This window comes from Malaya genurostris, chromosome 2 (assembly GCF_030247185.1).
Source record: "Malaya genurostris strain Urasoe2022 chromosome 2, Malgen_1.1, whole genome shotgun sequence".
Taxonomy (NCBI): Eukaryota; Metazoa; Arthropoda; class Insecta; order Diptera; family Culicidae; genus Malaya; species Malaya genurostris.
This window is the reverse complement of record NC_080571.1, coordinates 219567048-219594077: the sequence shown is the minus strand read 5'-3', so window position 1 is coordinate 219594077 and position 27030 is coordinate 219567048. Positions and strand designations below refer to the sequence as shown.

The 27030-nt window shown below is 39.4% G+C and overlaps 1 protein-coding gene across 3 annotated transcripts in view; it reads left to right on the top strand.

Annotated features, from left to right (window-relative positions):
- The window catches only part of LOC131427652 (protein disks lost), an 828850-nt gene that overhangs the window by 641697 nt on the left and 160123 nt on the right, over nt 1-27030 (top strand). For all 3 annotated transcript variants that reach the window (XM_058591040.1, XM_058591038.1, XM_058591039.1), the window contains 3 exons: nt 8125-9667; nt 20292-20448; nt 20957-21238. In XM_058591040.1, the coding sequence (XP_058447023.1) occupies nt 8125-9667; nt 20292-20448; nt 20957-21238 (1982 nt within the window). The remainder of the gene's footprint in view (nt 1-8124; nt 9668-20291; nt 20449-20956; nt 21239-27030) is intronic.

The following is a 27030-nucleotide window of genomic DNA, read 5'->3' as shown; positions in this document are numbered from 1 at the left end:
TATTAATTTTCTATAATTTTTTGAAAATTATACATCATTCCGCGGTATTTGCAGAAATTCAACATAGAGTTTGTTTTTATGAGGTTTGATTCTCACGTGTTTTTTCAAGCAGTTCGTTCAAGTGTTAAATTTCTTAAACACAAAATCAAAACTGGAGCAATAAACGCAAGTAAACACGTTATTTTTGGTTTCGTCGTTATTCAAAATCATGATATTTTAATTGGTAATGATTCAGACTAAAATAAATTCGCCGTGCTTTTTACATTTTATTTATGTTGCAAAGATTACCATCGTAGCAGAAACACGCCTGAAGTTATACCCGTCAAGTGCGTTACTCTTAAATTTCAGCGAAATCAATTCAAGTAGATCATGATCCGAAAACTTTTAATCTTGGTGTATTATCATAATATGAAAATACAGTATTTTCCCAAAAATCATGACTCGTTTGGCTCATTTCTAGAATCGAAATATTGTCCGTGATCATATAGTGTAAATAGTAATACAAATTTCTCGAATTGGTGAGGCTAGTGTGCAAATCAGGCTTCTAAATTTCTGCAACTCAAGACCATGTTGGCTCGATTAGGATGGTTTCTTCGAGAAAGTGTTTAAGGGTTCCAATACCTATTGAACGATTGATGAAACAGTTCTTATTGTATGCACAAACTGCAACTGTAGCTGAAAGTCAGACTTGTTTACGAGAGTGATTTTATCGATCAGTTTTACCGGTAGAATGTCATATACCAATCGATTCAGCTCGACGAACTGAGCAAATGTCCGTGTGTGTGTGTATGTGTGTGGGTCTGTATGTGTCTTGTCAACAAAGAACGCTATTGAATGGTTTTGAGATCGGATGTTTACTTTTTGAGTTATACGAAGTTTTATGTTTTTTGGCAGTATCTGTCACACTTGACCTTGAAAACATAATATGTTTCCAGACTTAGATTGCGATAATAGCTATCCAACAAGCCATATATTGTTAAAATCCGTCCATTTTTAACGGAAATATCGACATTTTTGTGTAAGCGACTTTTTCCCCCTATTCCAGCAGTAGAAGTTTTGTGCATTGTATGACAAAGCAATGCTTGAGAGCAACGTGAAACACGATTTTGTATACTGTTACATACAATTGTTTCTAAGTACCAAACAGACTGTGTACAGCATACTTTTTCGTGACATTTTGCTTCGGACCGTTTTTAGCACGGTGCGTTTTTGGCAACATAATCGATCGATGGCATCATTTTCGAGTTTTTTTTTTTTTATTCAATAATATAATTATTTTTAAGGCACACTGCTTTAGCTCTAAGGTGCCAAGGACTTTTTCTAATTTTATTAACGACTAACTTAAAACTAGGATAGTATGATTGGATAATGTTGTATTGGGGTCGCAGTGGTCGACTTTGGCAGATCCAACCTTCAGCTGGCGATCGGCACCGGCCGGTGGGTGGAATATATCATGAGTCTTCCAGATGACGTTGGCCGCATCCCTCGGTCTGTGTGGGTCCGCGGGAAACACCCCCAGGCTACGAATACCCGGCGGGTGGCCCGCATGACTAGAGCGACCTTCCGTGGGCGATGATGGTGATGTAAATATAACGAAAAAATATAGAGAAGTAAATATTGCGGAAAACGAAGTAAAATGGGGATATGGGAACGAAATGACTAAGAACGACAGAGATTTAATTAGTTGACATCGAGATGGAGAAGAGACGGGGAGGGGGGAAGCGAAAAGGTTAGTGACAGCAAAAAGATCTTGTTAGTTCCGATGAAGATGGTGGACAGATGAGGAATCGGGATAATCGGCGGAAGTTAGTGTCGAGCCTGCAGGTGAAAATAATTCTTAGCCACAGTTGAAATAACGTTGATAAATAGGAGGAACTTTCTAAGCAAGATGTAACAGATTACACTTGTATATTAATGTGTTTGAGGAACTGGTATATCAGAAGCATATATGAACTATCCCGACTCGCCAACACATCCCGAACCGGAACCTCAGTCGGTCTACCTCGGGCCCTGAGGGATTCCAATAGCTCCGATCTGGCGTCGCGATACTCTACGCACGACCACACGACATGCTCGATGTCCTGATAACCGTCGCCACAGGTGCAGAGACCGCTCTCCGCAAGCCCAACACGCCGGAGATGTGCGTTGAAGGTGTAGTGATTTGACATGAGCCGCGACATAACACGAACGAAATCGCGACTCACGTTCATCCCCCTGAACCAAGGTTTCGTCGATACCTTAGGGATAATGGAGTGTAGCCATCGTCCCAGTTCGTCATTCGTCCATGAAGTTTGCCAACTTTCGAGAGTTTTCTGACGAGAAATACTGAAAAATTCATTGAAGCAGATTGGTCTTTCATAAATGTCACCTTGTAATGCGCCCACCTTAGCCAATGAGTCTGCCTTTTCATTGCCCGGAATGGAACAATGCGAAGGGACCCAGACTAACGATATTGAATAAGACCGTTCAGATAAAGTTCGCAAGTGTTCCCGTATTTTCCCCAGGAAATATGGGGGTTACTTTCCTGGCTTCTTTGCCCGGAGAGCTTCTATTGAACTTAGACTGTCCGTGACAATGACGTAATGGTCTTTGGGCAATGTTTCAATGATCTCGAGGGTGTACTGAATAGCAGCTAATTCTGCGACGTAAACTGAAGCCGGATCACTGAGTTTGTAAGAAGCGGTGATGTTTTGATTGAAGATGCCGAAGCCTGTGGACCTGTCGATGTTTGATCCATCAGTGTAAAACACCTTTTCACAGTTGACTGTTCTAAATTTATTATAAAATATATTAGGGGCCACTCGAGGGCGTACGTGTTCCGGAATTCCACGAATCTCTTCTCTCATGGATGTGTCGAAAAACACAGTAGAATCAGAAGTATCCAAGAAATGAGCACGGTTGGGAGCAAACGAAGAAGGATTAATATTCTGAGCCATGTAATCAAAATACAAGGACATAAAACGGGTTTGAGAATTAAGGTCAACTAACCTTTCGAAGTTTTCAATCACCAGAGGATTCAAAATGTCGCATCGAATGAGCAAACGATATGAGAGATCCCAGAACCGGTTTTTCAACGGTAAGACGCCCGTCAACACTTCAAGACTCATCGTATGAGTTGATTGCATGCAACCCAAGACAATACGCAAACAACGATACTGAATTCTTTCCAGCTTAATGAAATGGGTGTTCGCGGCGGATCGGAAGCAGAAGCATCCATATTCCATAACGGACAATATCGTTGTTTGGTACAATCTGATCAGGTCTCCTGGGTGGGCACCCCACCAAGTTCCGGTTATTGTACGAAGAAAATTGATTCTCTGCTGGCATTTTTGTTTCAGATACCTAATGTGACATCCCCAGGTGCCTTTGGAGTCGAACCAGACCCCGAGATATTTGAATGTGAAGACCTGAGCTATGTTTTCACCCCCTAGTTGAAGCTGTAGTTGTGCTGGTTCTCGCTTCCTTGAAAATACAACCAGCTCAGTTTTCTCCGTAGAGAACTCGATACCCATTTGAAGAGCCCATGTGGATAAGTTGGCAAGAGTATCTTGTAACGGCCCTTGCAGATCGCCAGCTTTGGGTCCTATAATGGACACAACGCTGTCGTCGGCAAGTTGTCTCAGCGTGCAAGATGTGTTGATACATTTATCGATGTCGTTTACGTAAAAATTGTATAAAAGGGGGCTTAAGCATGAGCCCTGAGGAAGACCCATGTAACTGAATCGTATTGTCGACAAATCACCATGCGCGAAATACATGTATTTTTCGGACAATAGATTGTACAAAAAGTTATTCAAAATTGGTGAAAGACCATGCTGATGCAACTTCTCAGATAGGATATTTATAGAAACTGAGTCAAAAGCCCCCTTGATGTCTAGGAAAACTGACGCCATTTGTTCCTTACGAGCAAATGCCATTTGAATTTCGGTTGAGAGCAACGCAAGACAATCGTTCGTTCCTTTGCCCCTGCGGAAACCAAATTGTGTATCTGAAAGTAAGCCATTAGTCTCGACCCAATTGTCTAGACGAAACAGAATCATTTTTTCGAACAATTTCCGGATACAGGAAAGCATAGCAATCGGCCGATACGAATTGTGATCGGATGCTGGTTTTCCTGGTTTTTGAATGGATATCACTTTCACTTGTCTCCAGTCATGTGGAACAATGTTGTCCTCAAGGAACTTATTGAATAAACTCAGCAAGCGCCTTTTGGCGGGGTCAGGCAGATTTTTCAACAAATTGAATTTTATTCTGTCTAATCCCGGGGCTTTATTGTTACATGACAAGAGCGCAAGTGAGAGCTCTACCATCGAAAACGGTGTTTCGTTTGTATTTGGTGTCGCGGCGCGGGTGATCTTCTGTTCCGGAACAGAGTCTGGACATACTTTTTTAGCGAAATCGAATATCCAGCGGTTAGAATATTCCTCGCTTTCATTCGTTGTGTTATGATTGCGCATTCGTCGGGCTGTGTTCCAAAGAGTGCTCATAGATGTTTCTTTTGTTAGGCCGTCTACGAACCGACGCCAGTAACCGCGTTTCTTAGCTCTAATCAAGTTCTTAATTTTAACGTCTAACGCCGCGTAATTCCGGTAATTATCAGGTGTTCCATTTTTTCTGAATATTTTATACGCGGAGGCTCTCTCCGCGTTTAAATTTGTGCACTCTTTGTCCCACCACGGGTTGGGAGGACGGATGTTAGTTTTTGCGCCGGGTACACGTTTCGTCTGAGCTTGAGTCGCGGTGTCGAGAATCAAGCCAGCCAAAAACGTGTACTCTTCCTCCGGAGGAAGTTGTTGTGTTCTTTCAAGTTTCTCAGATATCGCGGTCGCATAGCTATTCCAATCAATATTTCGTGTGAGGTCATAGGAAACATTGATTGTCTTCGATGGTTTTGAGCCGCTGGTGATTGATATTACGATCGGTAGATGATCGCTACCGTGGGGATCAGGAATTACCTCCCACGTGCAATCCAACCGTAGCGATGTCGAGCAAAGTGATAAATCCAGCGCACTTGGTCTTGCTGGTGGTGCAGGAATCCGTGTCATTTCTCCCGTATTCAAGATTGTCATATTGAAGTTGTCGCAGATATCATGGATCATAGCTGATCTGTTATCGTCGTGAAGACAGGCCCATCCCGTACCGTGTGAGTTAAAGTCTCCTAAAACCAACGTCGGTGCAGGAAGGAGCTCAATGATATCACTGAGCCACCGATGCCCAACCGAGGCTCTTGGGGGAATATAGATTGAAGCAATGCAAAGATCCTTGCCTTTGATTGTAACATGACATGCGACAGTTTCAATACCTGATATCGAGGGGAGGTTAATTCTATAAAAAGAATAGCACTTTTTGATCCCCAAAAGTACTCCTCCGTAGGGATCATCTCGATCCAGGCGAATAATGTTAAAATCGTGGAAGTTTAAGGATATTTCAGAAGTTAGCCAAGTTTCGCACAATGCAAATGCGTCACATTTCAGATTATTTACTAGAAATTTAAGGGAATCTATTTTTGGGATAATACTTCTGCAATTCCACTGTAAAACAGTGATTAGATCCGTGACCTCGATGGATGATTTAGCCATCGAAGGATACAATCGCTGAGAGAAGGGGCCAATTTGCAGTCAACTGCTTTAAATATATTTTTACTGTTGGCATGAAAGCAATTAAAATGCTTTTAAGAGGGTTTAAAAGTTGTAAAAATCCAGTCCACAACATCAGAGAACTTGATAAGTCCAGCACCTAGTTGGTTCTCTGATAGATTTTCAGGGACGTTTGGGGATTTTGTTGTCCCGGGAAGTGGTGGGAATTCCATCTCGGAACTGAGTTTTCCGAGACCAGGAGCCTTTTGCTTCGGTGGTTTGTCCCGATTCCCGTTAGCTGTAACTTTTCGAAGCCCTTCGGAAGACACCTTCGAGCCCTTACTAGGTAGCTTATGAGAGGATTTATTCATTCTTTTCCTACAGCTATGAGGGACCGCCGATGATGGACCTTCCAAAGGGTCGTCAGAATCGCTCTCGTCAGTTGACAAGCAGGCATATGGGTTCGTTGTCAGTTTAGGAGGGGTGGCACTCTTAAGCATCTCGGCAAAGGAACGCTTGGAGTGTTCCTTCAGGGAACGCTTCATCCGATCTCCTCGCAGCTTATACGCAGGACATGCCATTAGGTCATGCGGACCCTCCTTGCAGTAGAGACACTTTTCAGCATCCTTACCGCAAGAGCCATCCGCATGAGCCTCCCCACAGTTAGCACACCGGGGCTTATTGCAGCAATGAGATGCTGTATGCCCCAATTGTTTGCAATTGGTACAATTCATTACTCGAGGTACAAAAAGACGAACAGGCAGACGAACCCGGTCCAAGAGGATGTAGTTGGGCAAAGCAGAGCCGGCGAAGGTCACACGATAAGAGTCAGATTGGGGATAAGACTTTGTTCCATCCCCGGCGATCGATACTGAATGCAATCGCTTGCAGTCCAGTATCTTGACGTTCTTAAGTGAGGGGTCCTTAAAACAGCCCTCTCCGTACTTAAGAACGTCCTCGCAAGTCAAACTCGAATCGGTGACCACACCGTCGATTTCTACTTCGCGAGCTGGCACGTAGACGCGGTACTCCCGCGTAAAATGGTCATTTTGAACGAGCTCATTTGCCTGCTTTGAGCTGGTGAACAGAACCCTGAGCTTATCTGGTCGTATTTTATCAATACTTTTTATAGTATTGTATCGCGAGGACAGATCCCGCGATATTTTCAAAACATTCAATTTTTTTTCTTTAGCCTTGGTCCGGAAATAAACCGAGTAAGGCCCGGCCAAGAGTGCAAGCCCATCGGGATAACTCTTTATGCGAGACTTATTGCTGCCAACAGAAGTCTCCATCTGATCATCGAGAACGGAGGGGTCGGGAGTCAAATTTGACATGTCGCGGAGTTACCTCCGCGCAGAAATAAATGATTCGAAGGGGGGGGGGTAATGAACGGTCGAATGAAGAAGAAAAAAAAATATACAAAATAATAGTACTTAACTTTTAATCCAACGGGGGCCACCAAGGCCAAGCCCTCGTCGATCGGCGTATCGCCGCTTCGAGGGTGTGCAAAAAACCTCCGAGAGGAAAAAGCACACTCACTTATAATCCGCACAGTATAATCACAATGGCCACTGAAATCTGGCCTTGATCGATCAAACAATCACCGGCTAACGGTACTGTTTCGATCGTCCGCTCACAACAATGCACTGCTTCAGTGTATAATGTACAAAAAACCTCTCACAGAAAAAAGCACTATTGTCTATTACACAATAGCGATATAATCTAGTTTTGATCGTCCGGTCACGTTATCACACACGGCACTGGTTTTTTTCGCAGTAAACACAAAGCACGTCCGTTCGCTCGGAAGGTTGAAACGGCAAAATGATCATTTTCGAGTTGAAAGTAATTCCATAATTATATTGGTTTAAACTACTTACAGCAATAAATGTAGGAAGAACATAACAGCCATATACCATTCGAAACAGTTCGTCGAGATCAGCAAATGCGTGTGTGACCAATAATTTCACTCAATTTTCTCGGAGATGACTCAACCGTTTTCTACTAACTCAGACTCATATGAAAAGTTGCATGCTCCTAAACAAGGTTCCTGAATTATGTTTGGATCCGACTTCTGGTTCCGGAACTACAGGATGAAAAGTGAAACGAAATTAAAACTGTGTAACTCATTTTTCTCGTAGATGGCTGAAACGATCTAAGATTCAAATGAAAAGTTTTAAGATTCTATAAAACATCTTGTTTTTCAGTCAGATCCAACTTCCGGTTTCGGAGATACAGGGTGATTAGTATAAAAATGTCTATTTCATCTCACTGCTAGGTAAATGAATCACGTTTTGTAAAATAGATAAGCTGACACTGAACTACTCTTTTTGAGGTTACGTGTTGGATAGTGTTCAAATAAAGCTGTTAGGTGTAACATTAAAATTTTAAGTACACCGAAAAAGTGTTATAATGTGTTGAACTTGGAAGCATTGAAAAATGTTCAAACTGTTACATTTGGATGCTTGTTAGAATAAAATTAATATTTAAACACACACATTTACTAAGAAAGATGTGATTCATTTTTTTTTTTCTCTTTTATTCCAACCAGAACATCCGTTCCCAGTCATCACAGAGGAGGCATTGTTTAGTCCAATTCCGAACGCTAGAATCGGTACTCCGACGACGATTGGCAAAACCGATGGTGGTACCAACAGCAGCACTCCGATCAGAAACCACGGCGCCAAACCCATCACACATCAACTGAACACCAGCACTCCAATCGTCAGCCTCAGCAATCGGTCGGGCAAAGGATCACGTAACTCGTGGAATCTGGATTGCTCAACGCCTAACAACAATCAGTCGGCGCCGGGTAACGGTACTCGCCATGATTCACGTCGCTGTCACGATCGATCCTTTGGAAACTACAACCATCACACCAGTAGCAACAGCAGCGCAAGCCGTCCGACCAGTTCACCTTGTCTGGGTGACTTCATTACCCACTCCTCGTTGAAGTCGAAGCCTCGAAAATCGGTAACCAATGCCGCCGCACCCGGCAGCGCAAATAACAGTAAAGATAGTAGTAGCAAACCGAACTCACTCTTCATGGAGAATGAGTTCCCTGGGTTGAAAGCCTCGATGCAGCCATCGACCCCCGGAAGCGAACAGCAACGGAGTAAAAAACGCGTAACACCAATCACGGTCAGTAAAACACTTACCAGTCGACTTGGTGGATCCAGTTTTGAGCTTGACAATTCGATTAGTCCTGCCGAGGGGAAATCTAAACGGCGCGTCACGCCTACAACGATTTTAACTAGATCTACCGGCTTGAACCGGCACGATTTTACCAGTTCATCGTTCAAATCGGATAATAATTTAATTAACTTGACAGAAGATAGCCTGGAATTAGATCTCTCTCAGAAAGACGAACGAGGTCTGTTGCGAAACTATAAAGATATTATCAGGAGCAGCTTCGAAGCTGCCGAGGAACAAAATCCTGACACAAACCGAATGCTTCATACTGCCCTACGGAATTCTATCATAACACCACGCAAACTAGCAGAAGGATTAGCCAATGCTCAGCCGGTTCGAATCGAGCTGAATCGGGTTACACTACCAGTCCTGATTAATCGTTTGGTAGACGTTTACACCGTGCTAATTGACCTCAACCTTACCCCAAATGTCCTGTCCGAGGTATCGTATTTAATAAACTTAATCAACACCGAATTTGATCCACTGGTATGTTCACCGCCGGACACTGCTGAGGATTGCGGTTTGGATAAACCGGCTGTACAAGTTTTGAGCGTGTTGAAAAATCTGAACAATTGTGTCTACTTTGCAATGGAAGCACTTAACCGACAGAAAAATCTGCTAGCACTTCTCGATAGCACAACCCTTAAGGTGCTGATTGAAAATGAACGGATTGCCACACTGAATCAACCACTGAATGATTTCCTGAAGGATTGTTATGCACAAAAACTGCAATTGGATTGCAGTGGACAAAAAATTCTCGATGGGACCATGCATGTGGCCAACAGTGGCAGCGGAATCAATGTTTTCTACCAACAGGAAGCCGACACCAGAGAGCATTTTCCCTCAGATCGGGAGTTTGGGGCCTTCAAGAAGCAGCGGGACATGTTTTGTACAATTTATAGGTAGGTGGTAGCATAGTGCTTGGTATAACATTTTACACTGGTGAAATTGGTTTCAGAACCTAATTCTGTACTTCAGCTTATATTATGCTAGACCATCCAACTAACTGCTGAAATTCCTAATCAATTAGCAGTTTATGCTCAGTTAGTTCGCGCCAATTTCTCACCTGATTAGTCGCGCTTCGTTTCAACCTGTCGGCTCAGCAGCAGCACCACTCGAATTCCTACGTTGTTACATCAATTTAATAATAATCAATCAAGCGGCAGTCAGGTGTAGTTAGGCATTCAAAAATCAATCTGCTCGGGGCATGGTGGGTGTTAATCACGACGCGTAGCATATTGCTTCGTCGTGTCGTCAGCTGTTGCCTTTCTTCCTTTCTGTCGTCATATCACCGAAGCTCTTTCAATATTAAACACGTTCGAAGTATGCCCATTCAACCGGTTCTAATCCGTTAAACAATTGGGCGATCGTCCTTCGGCGGCCTCTCGAAGAAGGCACACATTTGATTCTTACGCGAACCGGCGCACCGTCGAACTGCTAGGGTAGTGGAGAGGAGGTAATAAATTATTGCCAAGGCATGATAAAGCCGTTCAGATTAACGGGGTTCGGCTTTTCAATACTGCCGAAATTGTTCAGAAGGTGAGTGTGTGTGTGTGATAATGAGCGCGATTGAACGTGTTAAGTAGAAGCTTTAAGCTGGCTATAGGAAGATGAATGGTTATCCTTTTAGCTATTAATTTGATGATTACCAAGTGCTTTGCTTCTGACACGTAAGTATTGAAAAGGATTATCATCTCATCATACAGAACAAACAATAAACACTTAAACACGGGTTTTTCTTCCTGAGCATGCTATTCAAGAATGGCACACAATATCTTCGTCTATTTGAAACTCGGTCAAATCCGAAAGTTTCGCAATAAGACCCGAGATAGTAAAAACTGCTCCTACTTGATTGGAATGAAATGTATGTGTCATTGGGTCAATAAAACCCATATTTTTTCGTCCGTTTCTAATAAACTAAAAAAATAAATCGATTCCAGAGCTCCTCCTGCGAATTTCAATGATTGATCTCTTAAACAGAGCCAGTCGTGCTCCAAAACCATCATTTCAACTTCCAATTTTGCTTCCATAACATTTTTTGCTGCTTGATTTGTTGAAAATTAGATAAGAAAACTTATTGGAGCTTTGGTTTACTGTCAATGGATGATGCAAAACATGTTGCAGACAATTTATTTTTTGGATGATAACAAGCCTAAACGCTTGGAGAGCTTCCTTTGAACCCTCTAGAGTTTTTGAAATCGTCTATAAGGGTAGAATTCCAATTATAAAGTGTGATTTTTTAAAAGGTATAGGATTTTATTTTCAGGAAAAAAATTGAAGAAATTGATGAAATCTTTATTGGGAACGACAGAACGATCAATATAATTTAAAGTTTGAAGATGATTTCATGCAAATGTTGGCCGCGGCACCGCTTTAGATGGTCCATGAGCAAAGTTCAATTTTAGCACAATTTCTCCAAAAAATCGGCCTGTATTTCACGAATAATGCCAGCGGCCCATAATCCAAACCAAACAGTGACTTTTTTTGGGATGCATTGGTAGCTCTGGCAATGCTTCTGGCTGGTCTTCACTCCAGATGCGGCAATTTGTGCTTGTTGACGTATCCATTCAACTAGAAATTAGTTTCGTCGCTGGACACAATTTTTCGATAAAAAAATGAATCTTCCCCCAACTTTGTCAGCGCCCATACATGATTAAATTATAGACCAAATGACGACCCATGATTAAATTATAGACCAAACTGAACAAAGTTGACGTGGCCGATTGAGCCGATTTTTTAAATAATAATTTTTTTGAGTTTGATCTCGTTGTCACCCTTTTTCTAGGGGGAGAGGAGCTTCCATTTCCCTCCTGCGAGGATTGAGGGGCACTTCGTTCGTGGTTCGTCTTGTCATCCATTGCCGCATCGATGGTATTGTTGTCGATTTCCGTCTTCTTTTCGTTGCTAGTTGCTGTATATGCACCTTGTTGTACATGGCAATTGCTGGTTGGTTGGAGGGTAAGTTATTAACTGCAGCTGGTGTACTTTGTTCTATAGGGGATGATGATGGATTCGTTGAAGGGGATGCTTCATTGTTGTTGGTGGCTGTCACAGATGTACTGGGGTTGCTTGGGGTTGGTGTGAAGGAAGCACCGTTGTCCTTTGGTGTAGTTGTCTCCTTGTCCAGTTTATCACATGGCTTACCGTAGCGAACAGCTTTTTGGCAATATTGACATGTGCCCATATGATTGTCATAGGTAACAAGTAATTTGCACGGAATTCTTGTATCTTGACCGAAAATCACATAAGAAGGTATAGCCTTCTTCAAGTGTATGCGTAATAAACGTACGCCATTTAGAATACCGGGGAAGAAATTCTTTCACTTTTCTTTTTCGATAGAGAGAATCTCTTCGTATTGGGACATAGTTTTGCGAATATATGAATCGGTGACGCTTGAGGGAAGATCATGCACACGCACTTCTATAACACTATCTTCCATATATACTGGAATGTTGTACTTAATGTTTTCGTGCTCCACATAGTGCATATTGTTATTGTCTTTTGCGAATTGAATTGCATCCAACTCTTTGTAAAACTGGATGTAAACAACATTATTTGTCTTATTGCATTGAAGTAAATGCACATGTCTAATGTCAAGATGCATTTGCTCCTTAGGGGCTGTCCATAAAAGACGTCACGCCGCAAGAGGGAGGGGAGTGTTTCACAAAACGTGACCTTTTGCGACTGGGAGAAGGGGGGGAGGTTTTTGGAATGTGACGTCCAATATTTTCAATGAGCGCATTTTTGAAATACCTAATTATATTTCTGCTTTGCCCTATTTCCTGAAAAAAATCTCCATAATATACGTTTACATTTTATAGGAAAACATGTATTTGTTGATGTAAAAGCTTCTTCTTGTAAATTCGGAAAGGAATGAAGCAGGAAATCATTCCTGTTGTGATCAGCAAAACTACACGGAGGGGTGAGTAAATTAGTGAAATTAATAAATTTTGCCTAATACAAGGTGGCAAGTGACCGGGAAAATCGGGAAAACCGTGAAAAAGTCGGGAATTTGATTTTACCGGGAAAAACCGGGAAAAAGTCGGGAATTTTAGTACGAATCCGGGAAAAAATTTACTAGTCCTAATCTTAGTAACGATTCAACATCATGATTTTCCTGATACAACAAATGAAAAGATGAAGGCCATTTTGTGTTTGAACTAGGAGTTCAGCACAAGTTTTGAAACTTCTTATTATCCCTCACAGGTTCAATGGTGCACAATCCATTGAAAATGGAGCCAACACCTCAGCAATTTCAAATAAATAAGAGTTTTCTTAGTTGCCATCAATAACAGCACAATGAATGCTTATAATGAAAAATAAGGATAATTTGGATGATCTTGCTGGATTTCTATTAAATCTCGACAAATGTTAGAAAAGATCCCAAGTGCAAATGACAGTTTCTCTTTGTTTATTTTCTCTTTCAATGTTTACGGCGTATTACTGTATTTTCCAACATTTTTTTCAAAAGCAAATCGAATGTTGATAGTTTCAGTCGTTATTCCATGCAAAGTGTAAGATAGAGGGATGACTATAGGACCGTATTAATCGAAAGAAAGAGTAAAGAAAGAGGAACTGTCATTTGCACTTAGAACCTTTTCTAGTGTTTGTCTTCAAATTTCAGAATAAGTATGCATAATGGTAAAAGTAACATCAGGTAACATATTTTTTAATATTTTTTAAAGAATTCTTAGGAGCCGTGTTTTGAGTTGCCAGCTAATGATTCCACTAATTTCACCAAAATTTGTCTCAGTAATGTGAAATTGTGACAGTACTTGTTGTTCAATAGGATTCACAAAATCGACAAAGCTGTCGACTTTCATTTTATCCACCGTTTGCAAGGAGTATTTGATTTCCTTCTTTGACAGCTGAAACTGGTTCCTGTTCAGTGTCGATGATAAGAGAATCAAATTTAGATAATCTCAGTCACTAGAGGCATAGATTGTTGTGGTTTTTCCAAAGTGACAAGCGTACATTTTAAGAATTCTAGAAGGATTTTGTTCTCTCGTCAAAACCCATCTCTGAAGGGATATCGTATATGTTGTTAGCAATGGTTCTCATGTGCACCTCGTGCACTGCACAACTGGTCAAACTGTCAACTCTGTGAGAACTTGTATGCACACATTCAGGAGAGGTTTCAGTGGCTTATGCTTATGGCAGTTGAAAACAAATTGCTGGCTCAGTTGCAACGTCGTAACGGTTCTGATATCATACCATATAAGCAGTGCACAACCCGTAAATTTAGTCACGAGACGTCACTTAGAACTAGTTAGTCACTTGTAGAAGGAATCGGGTTTGCGGGAGGAGTGTTGTGCTTTAGTGCATTCATTTTTAATTTTTAACCTTATAACATACTATACCAGACTAAAAAAGTTTTCGAATACACTAGTCCGCGACCGGTCCAAAAGAACTAGTTCTCCTCGAAGATTGAGTGAACTGGAGGTCCTTATTAAAGAATGATAGCTCTTTATTCTTCTCAATAGAATAGTCTTTCGAAACGTTTGCTGGTTTGAGGAATCTGGTAGAAGCTCGCGTACTTTGAAAATGTGTACAAAAGAGAATGAGTATTGGTAGAACACATGCCAAAAAAACTTCACTATTATTGAATCTGTTTACTACAAAATATAATTTATAGCTCTCATATTATTTTCGAAGGAACATACAAAGTTTCAGAAAACGAAAGAACGGTTCAATAGAACTAATTCTTTCGGTACAACTATCAAGTTTTCAACAGTTCTTTGAAATGAACGGTTTTGTCGATTTCTAGAATACATTCCTAACTTGCATAAGTTTTAAGAAGGACTGATTTTCCAGATAGCCTATAAAAGACTGGTTCAGTGGTAGTCTTGAAAAAGATTGAATAGTTCGAAAAATAATTATTTTAATTTTAATTGTAAGACTTTAAATTTAATTTTTCATCATTAGGCTTTTAAATAACGGATGTTATTTCTGGAAATCTACAAAACACCACCAATAATCGTCGAATATGATGTGAAAGCTGCGCTCAAGAGCATTCTTGGAAAAAAGCAAGAAGTTTAAATAAATTGTGTTGATTTTTCAAGAAATTTGCAAGAATTTTGTTGCTTCATTCCTGCATGAAAGGCCAGACTGATCACTTTCATCACCGTTGGAGAGACGTGTTTCTTTATGCTACATCGAAGTTACTGGCGAAGTAAAAGACGAAATAAAGATGGAATACATTGGACTGGATGGTACTGTTAGTTCAGAAGATGAACGTTTGGACAAACTGTGGATGAGAGTTTTTATCGTAGTTCCAAGGAGATACCCAAAAAATTTGTGACAATTTGTGACAAAGGGGGGTGGGGAATCGAAAATTGCCAAAAAAGCGTGACGTCTTTTATGGACAGCCCCTTAAGCAAACCTCCAAGTTCTCGTATCGAAGGTCGAGTTTTGCACTGCCTGGAGTCAACAATAATTGTATTCTTTCTGGTCGGTGGTAGCTTTTGTTCATTTGGTTCACTCATTTCGAGATCGTTCTACGTTCACTACACAATACTGTACTTGGTTTCTTCCGTCCCGAACGTAAGCGGTTTTGTTTTATCGACTGACTGAGATGAGATGTGAAAACGAACTCAATTAGAGTAGTTATTTTGGTAATAAATTATTTAAAATTGTTCTGCAATCTATTTTCGTCTGTAGTTTTTGTGTGTCTCATTTCTCGAATGGACAATTTCAGGAACCGCATAGGATACATTTTATCAATTTGGGATCTAATGAATATTGATATTCGAAGGTTGACTAGTTTTTGATGAAAAATCAATCATAGCTTTTTACTGGTAGCTCATTTGAAAAAGCTTGGTTCTGCAAAATTATGCGCAATAATTAGTTCAACAACTCTTCTGAAGACAATTTTTCCATAGAACGTTCCACAAAATAATTAGAAGAAAAAAGGGATTTTTCAGGAGCCACCCTATTTTTACTGGATGTAACTAGATCAAATGAAAAGCTAGAGAGGTGCTTTTTTTACTAAAGTTGCTCAAAATAAAATTTCATACAACTTCATTGTACAACAAAATCATTTTTGAGTTTAACTAAGAAAGCTAGATTTCAGACTTCAATCTAAATAAGGACCATCTTAGTAACTTTTTTTCATCAAAAGTAGCGCCATTTGTTTACAAACAACTTTTGTGAAGACACCAACTACAAAAAACTAATATTTAATAGTGAAAATATTTTTGTCACGCTAATTTCGCGTTTCGGATTATAGTGCATTGGAATCGATTTCTTACTATACAAGATAATTGCATGATTAGTACTACAGTCCTACTGACACTGACGGAAAGCGAGGGCCCTTTTGTCTTAATAAAATTATTATCATATGAAATAGGTTTTATCAGAACATTTTTTTCTAGAAATCTTCCTCACTTTTTCTTATTAACGCCATTCACTTTCAAACATTTTTCGTAACGTTGTAGCAGCTTCCTTAACTCTTCTGCATACACCGCCTGCGAGTTGAACCAATTGATTGATCAGTTGATAGTTGTGTTGGCAACAGGGGGCGTTTAAAGGTGAGAAAATGTATTATCCAGGGCACTTTTCGTTACCTGACAATCATATTGCAGATTTTTGGGCCAACCGAAAAACAAGTTGGCATACTAGGTATACCACTGCGTTTTTCGTTATAAGCATATGCCCTTCCTTTTTTGAAATCGTGACGTAATACCATTCCTCCATTCACTGCACTAGGTTTTTAAATTGTTCAATTTCAGCAGCTAAATATCCGTTTTGGAAAAAAACATTATTACAGAACGAACTTTACAACTGGTGGAAGCAACGGTTATCGCGGTCATTGTTTATTGTACGCACAGATGGGCAAATGGTTACTGCCATAGGGCATGATCATATGTTTGCCTTTCTCATATAAAAAGGCTATACAATCACTGTGAAAACCAACTTTTGAATCGAGGCTCGGAGGGCCGAATGTCATATACCATTCGATTCAGCTCGACGAACTGATCAAATGTCTGTGTGTGGATGTGTGTGTGTATGTATGTATGTATGTATGTATGTATGTATGTGTGTATGTGACAAATAATGTCACTCGATTTTCTCAGAGATGGCTGAACCGATTTTGCACAAACTCAGATTCAAAAGAAAGGTCTTGTGGTCCCATAGATCGATATTAAATTTGATCCCGATCCGAATTCCGGTTTCGGAATTACCGGATGCACCAAAAAATGAAAAAAAATTGTCACTCACTTTTCTAATGGCTGAAAGCGATTTTCACAAACTTAGATTCAAAGGTCTTATGCTCCCATAGCTCGCAATTGAATTTAATCTTTATTCGATTTCCGGTACCGGAATTACAATGCAATATGTGCAAATCTATGACAAAATGCGCACTCGAGTTTTTTTTAAAGATATTTTTATTGAGGCCTACTTGCGTAAAAGCCTACTTACGTGGCCGAATTAGCCGATTTTTTAAATAAAGAATTTTTTTTAAGTGGATCTCGTTGTCACTCTTTTTCTAGGAGGAGAAGAGCTTCCATTTCCCTCCTGCGAGGGTTGAGGGGCACTTTGTTCGTGACTCGTCTCGTCATCCATTGCCTCATCGGTTGTATTGTTGTTGGTGTCCGTCTTCGTTTCGTTTTCCTTGTTGTTCGTAGTCTTGAGCTTATTGCTAGTTGCTTTAGATGCGCCTTGTTGTACATTGGTTGCAGTTGCTGGTTAGTTTGATGGTGAAACATGAGTCCGGCGCTCAATAGTTTTCGTTGTTGAACGGTTGACCTTGTCTTTGGTTGAAAATGTCTTTTTCGCAGTTTCAGTGCAAGGTTTACCGTAATGTGCAGGTTGTTCACAAAACTGACACGTAACCAGCTGATTTTCATAGGTAATAAACGTTTTACACAGACGTGTCCCACCTTGACCACAAATGATGTAAGATGGAATTGCCTTACGTAGTTGCATACGCACAACTCGCACGCCATTCCGGATGCTGGGGAAAAAATCCGCCATACTTCCCATTCGATGGAAAGGATTTCACCGTACTGCGACATATTCTCCCGAACGAACTTATCGGCGGCCTGCGGGGGAAGGTCATGTACGCGTACTTCTATGGCATTGTCCACCATGTGCACAGGGATTTTGTATTTAATGTTGTCACACTCAACGCTGTGCACCTCGTTGTTAACCGAAGCGAATGCAAGTGCATCGCTTTCTCGTTTAAACATAATGTACACACAGTTAGACGCCTTGTTGAATTGAATCTCACTTACATTATTAGCATCTAGATGCATTCGTTCTTTAAGTAAGATTTCAATTTCACTTGCTGCTGGTCTAACTTTGCAACGTTTGAAATCTATACAAATTGAATTCGGTCTTGTAGGCCAAGTTTCAGGCTTTGTTAAATCGTATTTGACCATTCCGTACACTCTATTGTTTACTGGCGTATGGTCTTTGTTTCTGTTGTTTCGACCGTAAACAAATTTCGACTGTGTTGGGTAAGATACGAGCACGAACTGGGGTGCACTCGAGTTTCTTATAAATCTCTTAACCGATTTTTACAAACTAAGATGCAAGGTATTGAAATTCTTTAAAAAGTCCCCGAAAAGTCGATCCAGATCCGACTCCTGGTTCCGGTATTACAGTGCGATAAGTGAAAAATTTTCATTTTCATTAGTATTTTTTCAAAAGTAATTGCGAAACGAAGTGCAAATTTTTATAAAATTTGCCGGTAAATTCATATAGTTGGCAGACCTTGTAAGTTAGTGGATATATGAATCCAGCTTGGGGACTACTAGTCCCCGGTTTCCGCTTCCGAACGCACCGGTAATAGTGACGAAAAGCTCCAAAACCGGAAGTCACTTCAATTTCTCAGCAACGATTATACCGATTTACACAAATTATGATTAAATTCAAACTTGCAGTGTCTTTAAATATACTGTGCAAATTCATCCAGATCCGACTTCCGGTTCCAAAATTATAGAGCAATGAGTATCAAAACTTTCAATCTGTCATACAAAATGATGCAAAGTTGGTACGTATCGGTACGTGCTGGTTCGGAAAACGAAAACGCCTAGCACAGAGCGTACTTTGTTGAATTTTGTGTAGCGTGCAGGTTTGCCAAATTTAAATCTTTTTTAACTTGACATAACTGTTTATAAATCGAAAAGGTGATGGTATTTTACCTTATGATAAAAAAAAACCGGAATTATAATTTTAAAATTCCCGCGCTTGTCCAATTGGTAAACTTTTATTCTCTCAACGTTGGCAACACTTTTATACACATTCTGTCAAATTTTGACGCATATCGTACGATTACTTTTTGTTTGGCGTCTATACAAAGAAGTTGAAAAATTTTCTTGTGGCGATTTTTATAATGGATGAAAATTTAGATTAACGTGCGTGCATCAAATTTTGTGTTGCAAATGGATTTAAGTGTTCCGAAACGTTGAAAATGTTAGAAAAGGCCTTTGGTGAATCGTGTCTAGGAAAAATACAGGCATACGAGTGGTATAAACGCTTCAAAGGTGGTCGTACAAAATTGGATCATGATGAGATCCCTGGCCGCCCAACAACATCTGTTACTAATTAAAACATTGAATCGGCGAAGCAAAGGATCAGCCGCTTCTCGGCTGGTGCCAAAAAAGCTGAATTTCATTCAAAAACAGCCTTGGTTGTGTCGCAGTTTTTGGCCAAAAACTCAACCAATATCATCAACCAAACACCGTACTCTCCAGATATGGCCCCGTGTGACTTCCGGTTCTTTTTTGATCATAAGGTATACCGAAGAAAGTTTTTAATCTTATTCTTATTAAAAAAAAATCTTGACAGAATCTTCTAGTGATAATTTTGAAAATATAAGTGATATGAGAAAGGAATTATTACACCACTAGAAGGATTAAAAAAGGTTTTTTATTGCCTTCATAGTCCCGTTCGGAGTCGCCTAATCATGGACACATACAAACCTCAACTTGGATAATTAATTAAAAATTAACTAAAAACGCTTGTCCTTTTAATTTTCTGGTGGTTTGGGGTCTCAAGGTTGAGTCATTTTTGGGCATCTAACAATTTTTTCAAAGTCTTCCGGTTTTAGTGTATGTTAATGGAATTCTTTTTAGACATCAGACGATCTTTTCAAAAGTTAGTCTTAATCTGAAGAAAACAGCCATTGGCATTTTCTAGAATTGGGTACCACTTTTGTAGTTTCTGACAGATGAATTGATTTTTTTTCAATTGCTCTTAAACGTCATCACAAAGTTTTTCCTCGTAATAACTTCACTTCTGCTCTTTATTAATCATATTTATTAATTTGCTAATGTTGTGCAGTATTAAATAAATTTCAACTGGCGCGAACTTTTCATAGCGAACGGTGTAAATGAAAACATTCGATGCTAACTTTGTTTTATGGTTGATTCGATAAGATTCTCCTGTTTCCATCTGGCACGTGTGCGAAATTCGTAACGCCACCGCATTATACTAAATGATTTTGTTTTTTTTTTCTCTCTCTCTCTCTCTCTCTCTCTCTCTTTCCTCAAATACCTCGGCCATCACGAATCATGACAGGACGTGGGATCTTAAGCACCTAAATCCGACGTGGAACTTTCTGGCGGAGCTCGGAACGAAGGTTCGCTCGCTGTCGGCTATCATGGACCATCCAATCAATATGGCACACCTGGCGAAGCTATTCACGGCACAGTTGGTACAGTCCTGCAACTTTGATGTGAGTATATGTAGTCTGCAAAGGAGCTTACGTAAACGAGGATGCTGATGCATGAGTTCCTCTCGTTATCTGCTTAATTCACCATCAAAGAGTTTATATAATCAGTTTTTCTGTCGCTCACTGTCACTGAAGGTAGAGCGGAATATACAAGCTTTGCATAAGCCAGTGACGGGTGTCAACTGCTCCGCCATTGTTGAATTTGAATTGGTTCATAATGTAATAATTAACACCATTGTAAAGGACAATAATGCGCAGGAAATTGGAGTTACTCAAATCGTGTCCATATCGAAAACAAAATTTTGCAAGATCGTTAACTAAATGCTGTTAGGTATCGATAGCTATAACGAAAGTACCATTTGTTACCCACTATATCTGTGCTCTCAATTCTTTCAGCAATTCATTAGGCACTCAACACAACCTACCAAATTGATTGCATTCCTGCGATAAATACTAATCACCTTTTAATCCTGACCGGTTCCGTTCCTTTCGTTCTTTTTTTTCTGTGCAGAACGCAGCTTCCGAACTGGCGATGGACTTGCCGAACGTGGACCCGGCCAAGCTGGTAAAACTCCGCCAGAGACTGGTCGCACCCAGTCAGTTCTCCACACAGTACCTTTTCCCGGGCAGTCAGGCGTTTTTCCGCGATTTTATCATCGCCAGCGAGACCAATCAAATATTCATCGAGCAGTTGAAGGCCGGGCTGATCCACGAGCTGCTGGAGATGAACGGTTCCTCGTACGAGGTGCTGAACGTTTCTGTCTCCGAAAATCAGCACGACAGCGAGTATGTGGTGAGTAGTGATTATGTTTGATGCTACTGTTGCATAATTTATGTATTATCCCTGGCCGGTGCGGATGAAATATCCTGTTTTAGTAGTAGGGACTGCGGTCGGGCCGGCCTTTACGCACTGTAAAGTGTGATTCATTACTCCATCCATACTTCTCATGAGTAAAACAACCGCGCCGGATACGGAACTTTAATTTATTTTTTTACATAAACCTTCCCTATTAAAAAGCAGTATTTGATACACATACTAACGGATGGCAGAGCGAACATCAGTTTCACCTGTCTGTATGACCTGTACCATGTTTTCGACAGTTTCCTGTTCCGAGTACACAACAGCTACCAGTCCGATACGACGAGTCATTCCAGTGCTTTCATGTTTTAATTCAGTAACTTCCGGGCGCTGGTTAGAAAATATTTGCACATTGGAACAAATTTTGCTGTTTACGTTGGGTGCTGTTTTCCATTTCTGCTTGATTAGCTTAGCTGCTTGTTGATTCTGTACGCAAAGTTCCGGAACATCTCGTCCAATCACATACACACATTAAATGCAAATAAATGTTGCTTTGGGAATTGAACGATGTGGTAAAGGATTTCCGTCTGATTGCAGGAAATGAGAACTTTAGTTTCGTTGTATACTACTGATGAAGAGGTAAATAATTTTTTTTCGTTTGTTGACCACATTCCCTACACAAACAAACAGAAAGGCAAACAACAATTCTCTTTAGTTGTGCGTCTAGCTTATGTGGGGCCTCAGCGAAATTGAATTTTCTCATAATCTTAACCTGAATGATCGTACTCTTCACAATCTTTTGCAATGAAAAATCCGTGTCCGATTTTTTGCACTCCATGTTTTTATCCTGGTTTAGCATTCCAAAATACATTACCGGGCTTTCCAAACTAAATTGCACTTATCTGACCTTTGCATTCAGTTGATCAAATAATCGGCGGCAGCGTTGATGTCATTCGGCGCAAGTTATTATTACTTACTGCCCTTTTTTATTGATTCCACTCGCCCTGTGCCAGTGTTTTGCCCTGAAAGTCGATCAATGAAACGGTTTTGTGAAGTTTAGTTTGCATGCTTGCTGCTCGGAAACGAAAACGGGTTTCTAAATAAGAAGTGTATCGATATGTAGTTAGCAACATTCAAACAGTTATTACTCTGAAATGGCTTAATTTTTTTCAGCGTGTTTTGCGGTGACATGTTTGTTTACATGACAATAACAGCTGCGCAATCGATTGGTTTCGGTACGGTTTATCGTTTCAATGATGAGTCGAATTGATCCGGAAACGCGAAAGAAAATTCTTCACACTGGTGGTGCTCAGAAAGTGGTGTCACGTACAACGAAATTGCATAACGGGTGAAAGTGCACCACACCAGTGTCAAAAATATTATCGAGAAGTTCGGTAAGACCCTTTCCATAAAGGATTTGCCCCGATCCGGTAAGAAAACGGGTCCCAGCCAGCCCGGGCGGGACTTAAAAGTGGTTGAGTACATCACAAGAAACAGAAGGTACCGAAAAAGTCTCTGGTACAGCAAGTTCAGGCCAAAACAAGAGTGTGAAAACTGTATAACCGGATTCTACAGAATAAAGACGGATGCATCCTGATCGACGACGAAACCTACGCCAAGGAAGACTCTCGAGCGCTGCCCGGACCGCAATATTATACGAAATCGGTGTACCAGGACCTGGACGACGCACAGTGGTTCGAATCAATAAAAACGCGGACATAAATCAGTAGCTGCCAAACCGTTCTTTTAATGCATATAGTTGCTTTGAAGAAATTATTTACAAATATATACCGCGTAGTTTGATCATATCATTAATTGTTCATGGCCTACTTTGACAAAAAATGAAACCATAACTTTTTTACCGAAGAGATAGAAATTTTTTTTTCTACAAAGTTTTAGAACTATTAAAAATAATTTACTTTGTCAAATATACCAAAAGTCTAGGTCGCACCGTTTCGGATATACAAAGCGTTTTTATGGCAACCCCCTTAAAATCAGTTTTTTATTCATAAATTGTTTCGAGTTATTTTGTTATGCATACTTTGTTTGGAATAATTGTAGAATTTGTAAAATCGCATATTTTTGTTGAATATAGTGCATAGGTTTGTTCTTTCCTGGCAAAGTTATGCAATATTTTATCTTTTTTTTACCTAGGATAAAACCTTGCACCGAAGCGAAATATGCAACTTTATGCAGCTGATTTTTACAAAATTTGTAGGAAAAGATGTGCCCAATACCATAAAAAAAATCTAAGTGGAACTCGGTGGAACTTTTTTTTTAGGTCTTTTCAAAGTTAGTTTTAATTACTGAATTATGGCAACCCCCTTAAAACTAGTTTTCTAGTCATAAATTGTTTCGTGTTATTTTTTATGCATACTTCGTTTGGAATAATTGTAGAAAATATAGAATTTCATAATTTTGTAGAAGCTAATGCATAAGTTTATTCTTTTCTGGAAAATTTATGCATAATTTTACCTTTTTTACCTAGGAAACCTTGTGCCGAAGCGAAATATGCAACTTATGCAGCAAACTTTTATAATACTTATAGGAGAACATGTACCTTATCCAATTTATTTTCCAATGAGTATATCTTGAGTACTCTTCGTGTGACTCATTTTCACTATGGTCATGCTGAAACCATGAATGGTTAAGAAACAGAGGGCGTCACGCGTCTGCTATTTCTGTAACTCACTTTTGCAGTGAGCGTCGCCCGATCAACATCTCGTCTTAAAAATCGTATTGCTTCGCGATAACTCAATTTATTTACACGTTTAAACATGAAATCTCTTCGTAAAGGTTTGTACTTTAACAATACTTTATCATATTTTGTCTAGAAAACATTTTTCCATTTTTTAAATATGTGTTGAAGTTTTGATAATTTTTCGGATTTTCAATAATTAAAACTAAATTTGAAAAGGCCTAAAATTGCATCTAGTTCCACTTAGATTTATTCTAATATTGTCAATTGTAAAAAGTAACAAAATAAAAATCGCAACAATTTGCTTAAGTTGCGCGTGTAAGCATGAACTTGTTTATACGTGTTTACGCGCGTCCAGACTGGTAGTCGGAAATAGGATAAAAATATCTTTCATATATTTGCATACGTGCATAGCATGTATAGTAATAATCCATGGGGTATTTCACACAAAGCCTTTTTTCAACAGCCTGTAAAATATAACAAAGATACAAAAATTCGTCCAAGGCATGAATGTACGGTTTTTTCTTAGGTTTCAAATAAGCGATTCCATAAAACAACCTTTATAGTTTATTGAATGAAAAAAGTTAAAAATTAATAAACAAATAAAAAAAATCCAAACTTTGGCCCTCCTAGTAGCGTCTGACCCACTGATTTCGAATAGTTATAACTATCCTATCAAAACTAGAAAGAAATAGTCACTAGAAGCAATTGATATGCTAGAACTTACAACAGAACAAGAAATTAGCGATACGGAAAACTCGGACGATAGCGTGACCAGAGCTGCAAATTGTCAGTCATGTCAAATGACCTTGACAGACTGACTAAAATCATCGTCAACTGTAATCGGTACGGTCAAAGTGTCTGTCAAATGAGATACTCGATAGTTCAATGACCAAGTAGAAATATACTCAGTCAAAGACAGGTGACGCATTTTGTTCTCTCTCTCATTCTCCTATTCCCTGTTGAAGTAAAAAAATTCCATGAGAGTACTAATATAAACATAAACTGATAAAGTTCATTGTTCTTTCCAAAAAGTCATCGGATTTCGGAGTTTATTGATGTAAATGAATTTAATTCAATGTTTATGCTGCTTGATTAATATTTAGTCGCATCGTTAACAAGCAGTGACAGGAGAAATGAAGATAATATCAATCGCATCGGCAATCAATGAGCGTCCTGGTGAGTATAATATCAAGAGAATTTAAGTTATGACAGATCGGCTCTAAGACACTCAATATATGATAATTGGTAGAGCCGGGTTGGCAGCAGTCCAGTGACATAAACTTTCCAATCTGCGTCGTGCAAAGTTGCTCGTTGATAGTGACATTTAGCAGCTCTGAGCGTGACTGATACTTATTGATCGAATGCAATGCGACTAAGTGACATATTGTAATGATTTATTAGGTAACATTAACTACCTAGTTGATTGATTAGGTTGTGAAAAGTGTTGGAAAAAGTTACTCATTTAAATGCTAACTTTGTAGTAGATACTTAGGTAATAGAGATAAATTCTACGTAGGTAAATCCAAAAAAACTGTTTTTAAAATAAAGCGAATATCTCAAAAAAAATTTTTTTTTTACATTATTCATATCTTCAGCAAAAATAGTTGAAATGTTATTTGCTTTGAAATGAGATAGAAAAAAAAAATTTCGTCAAAATCAAAATTATTTTTTTTCGACGCCCTCTGTTTCTTAACCATTCATGGTTTCAGCATGACCATAGTGAAAATGAGTCCCACGAAGAGTACTCAAGATATACTCATTGGAAAATAAATTGGATAAGGTACATGTTCTCCTATAAGTATTATTAAAGTTTGCTGCATTGAGTTGCATATTTCGCTTCAGCACAAGGTTTCCCAGGTAAAAAAGGTAAAATTATGCATAAATTTTCCAGAAAAGAATAAACTTATGCATTAGCTTCTACAAAATTATGAAATTCTATATTTTCTACAATTATTCCAAACGAAGTATGCATAAAAAATAACACGAAACAAGTTATGACTAGAAAACTAGTTTTAAGGGGGTTGCCATAATTCAGTAATTAAAACTAACTTTGAAAAGACCTAAAACAAAAGTTCCACCGAGTTCCACTTAGATTTTTTTTTATGATATTGGGAACATCTTTTCCTACAAATTTTGTAAAAATCAGCTGCATAAAGTTGCATATTTCGCTTCGGTGCAAGGTTTTATTCTAGGTAAAAAAAAGGTAAAATGTTGCATAACTTTGCCAAGAAAGAACAAACCTATGCACTATCTTCAACAAAAATATGCGATTTTATAAATTCTACAATTATTCCAAACAAAGTATGCATAACAAAATAACTCGAAACAATTTATGAATAAAAAACTGATTTTAAGGGGGTTGCCATAAAAACGCTTTGTATATCCGAAACGGTGCGACCTAGACTTTTGGTATATTTGACAAAGTAAATTATTTTTAATAGTTCTAAAACTTTGTAGAAGAAAAAAAATTTCTATCTCTTCAGATAAAAAAGTTATGGTTTCATTTTTTGTCAAAGTAGGCCATGAACAATTAATGATATGATCAAACTACGCGGTATATATTTGTAAATAATTTCTTCAAAGCAACTATATGCATTAAAAGAACGGTTTGGCAGTTACTGATTTATGTCCACGTTTTTATTGATTCGAACCACTGTGCGACGACCCGGTGGCGATGGAAAAGTTTGGGCAGAAGGTGTTGGTCTGGCAAGCAATTTGTACCTGTGGTTTGCGGTCGTCGATTTTCTTCACGAAGGGCATAATTAACGCCAAGGTGTACGAGGAAAAATGTTTGAAGAAGAGAATGCTGCCACTGTACAGAAAGCATAAGGCTCCTCCTCTCTTCTGGCCGGATTTGGCTTCAGCCCACTACGCCAACTCCTTTCTACATTGGTTGTCAAAAAATAATGTACAATTCGTGGAAAAGGACATCAACCCACCGAACTGCCCGGATCTTCGGCCAATTGAAAGGTTGGGCAATTGTCAAGCGGCACTTTCGGAAGCAAGGTACAGTGTCCCAAAACATGCAGGAATTAAAAAAAAACTGGCTGCCACCAAGAAAGTCACAAAAGTAACTGTGCTGAAT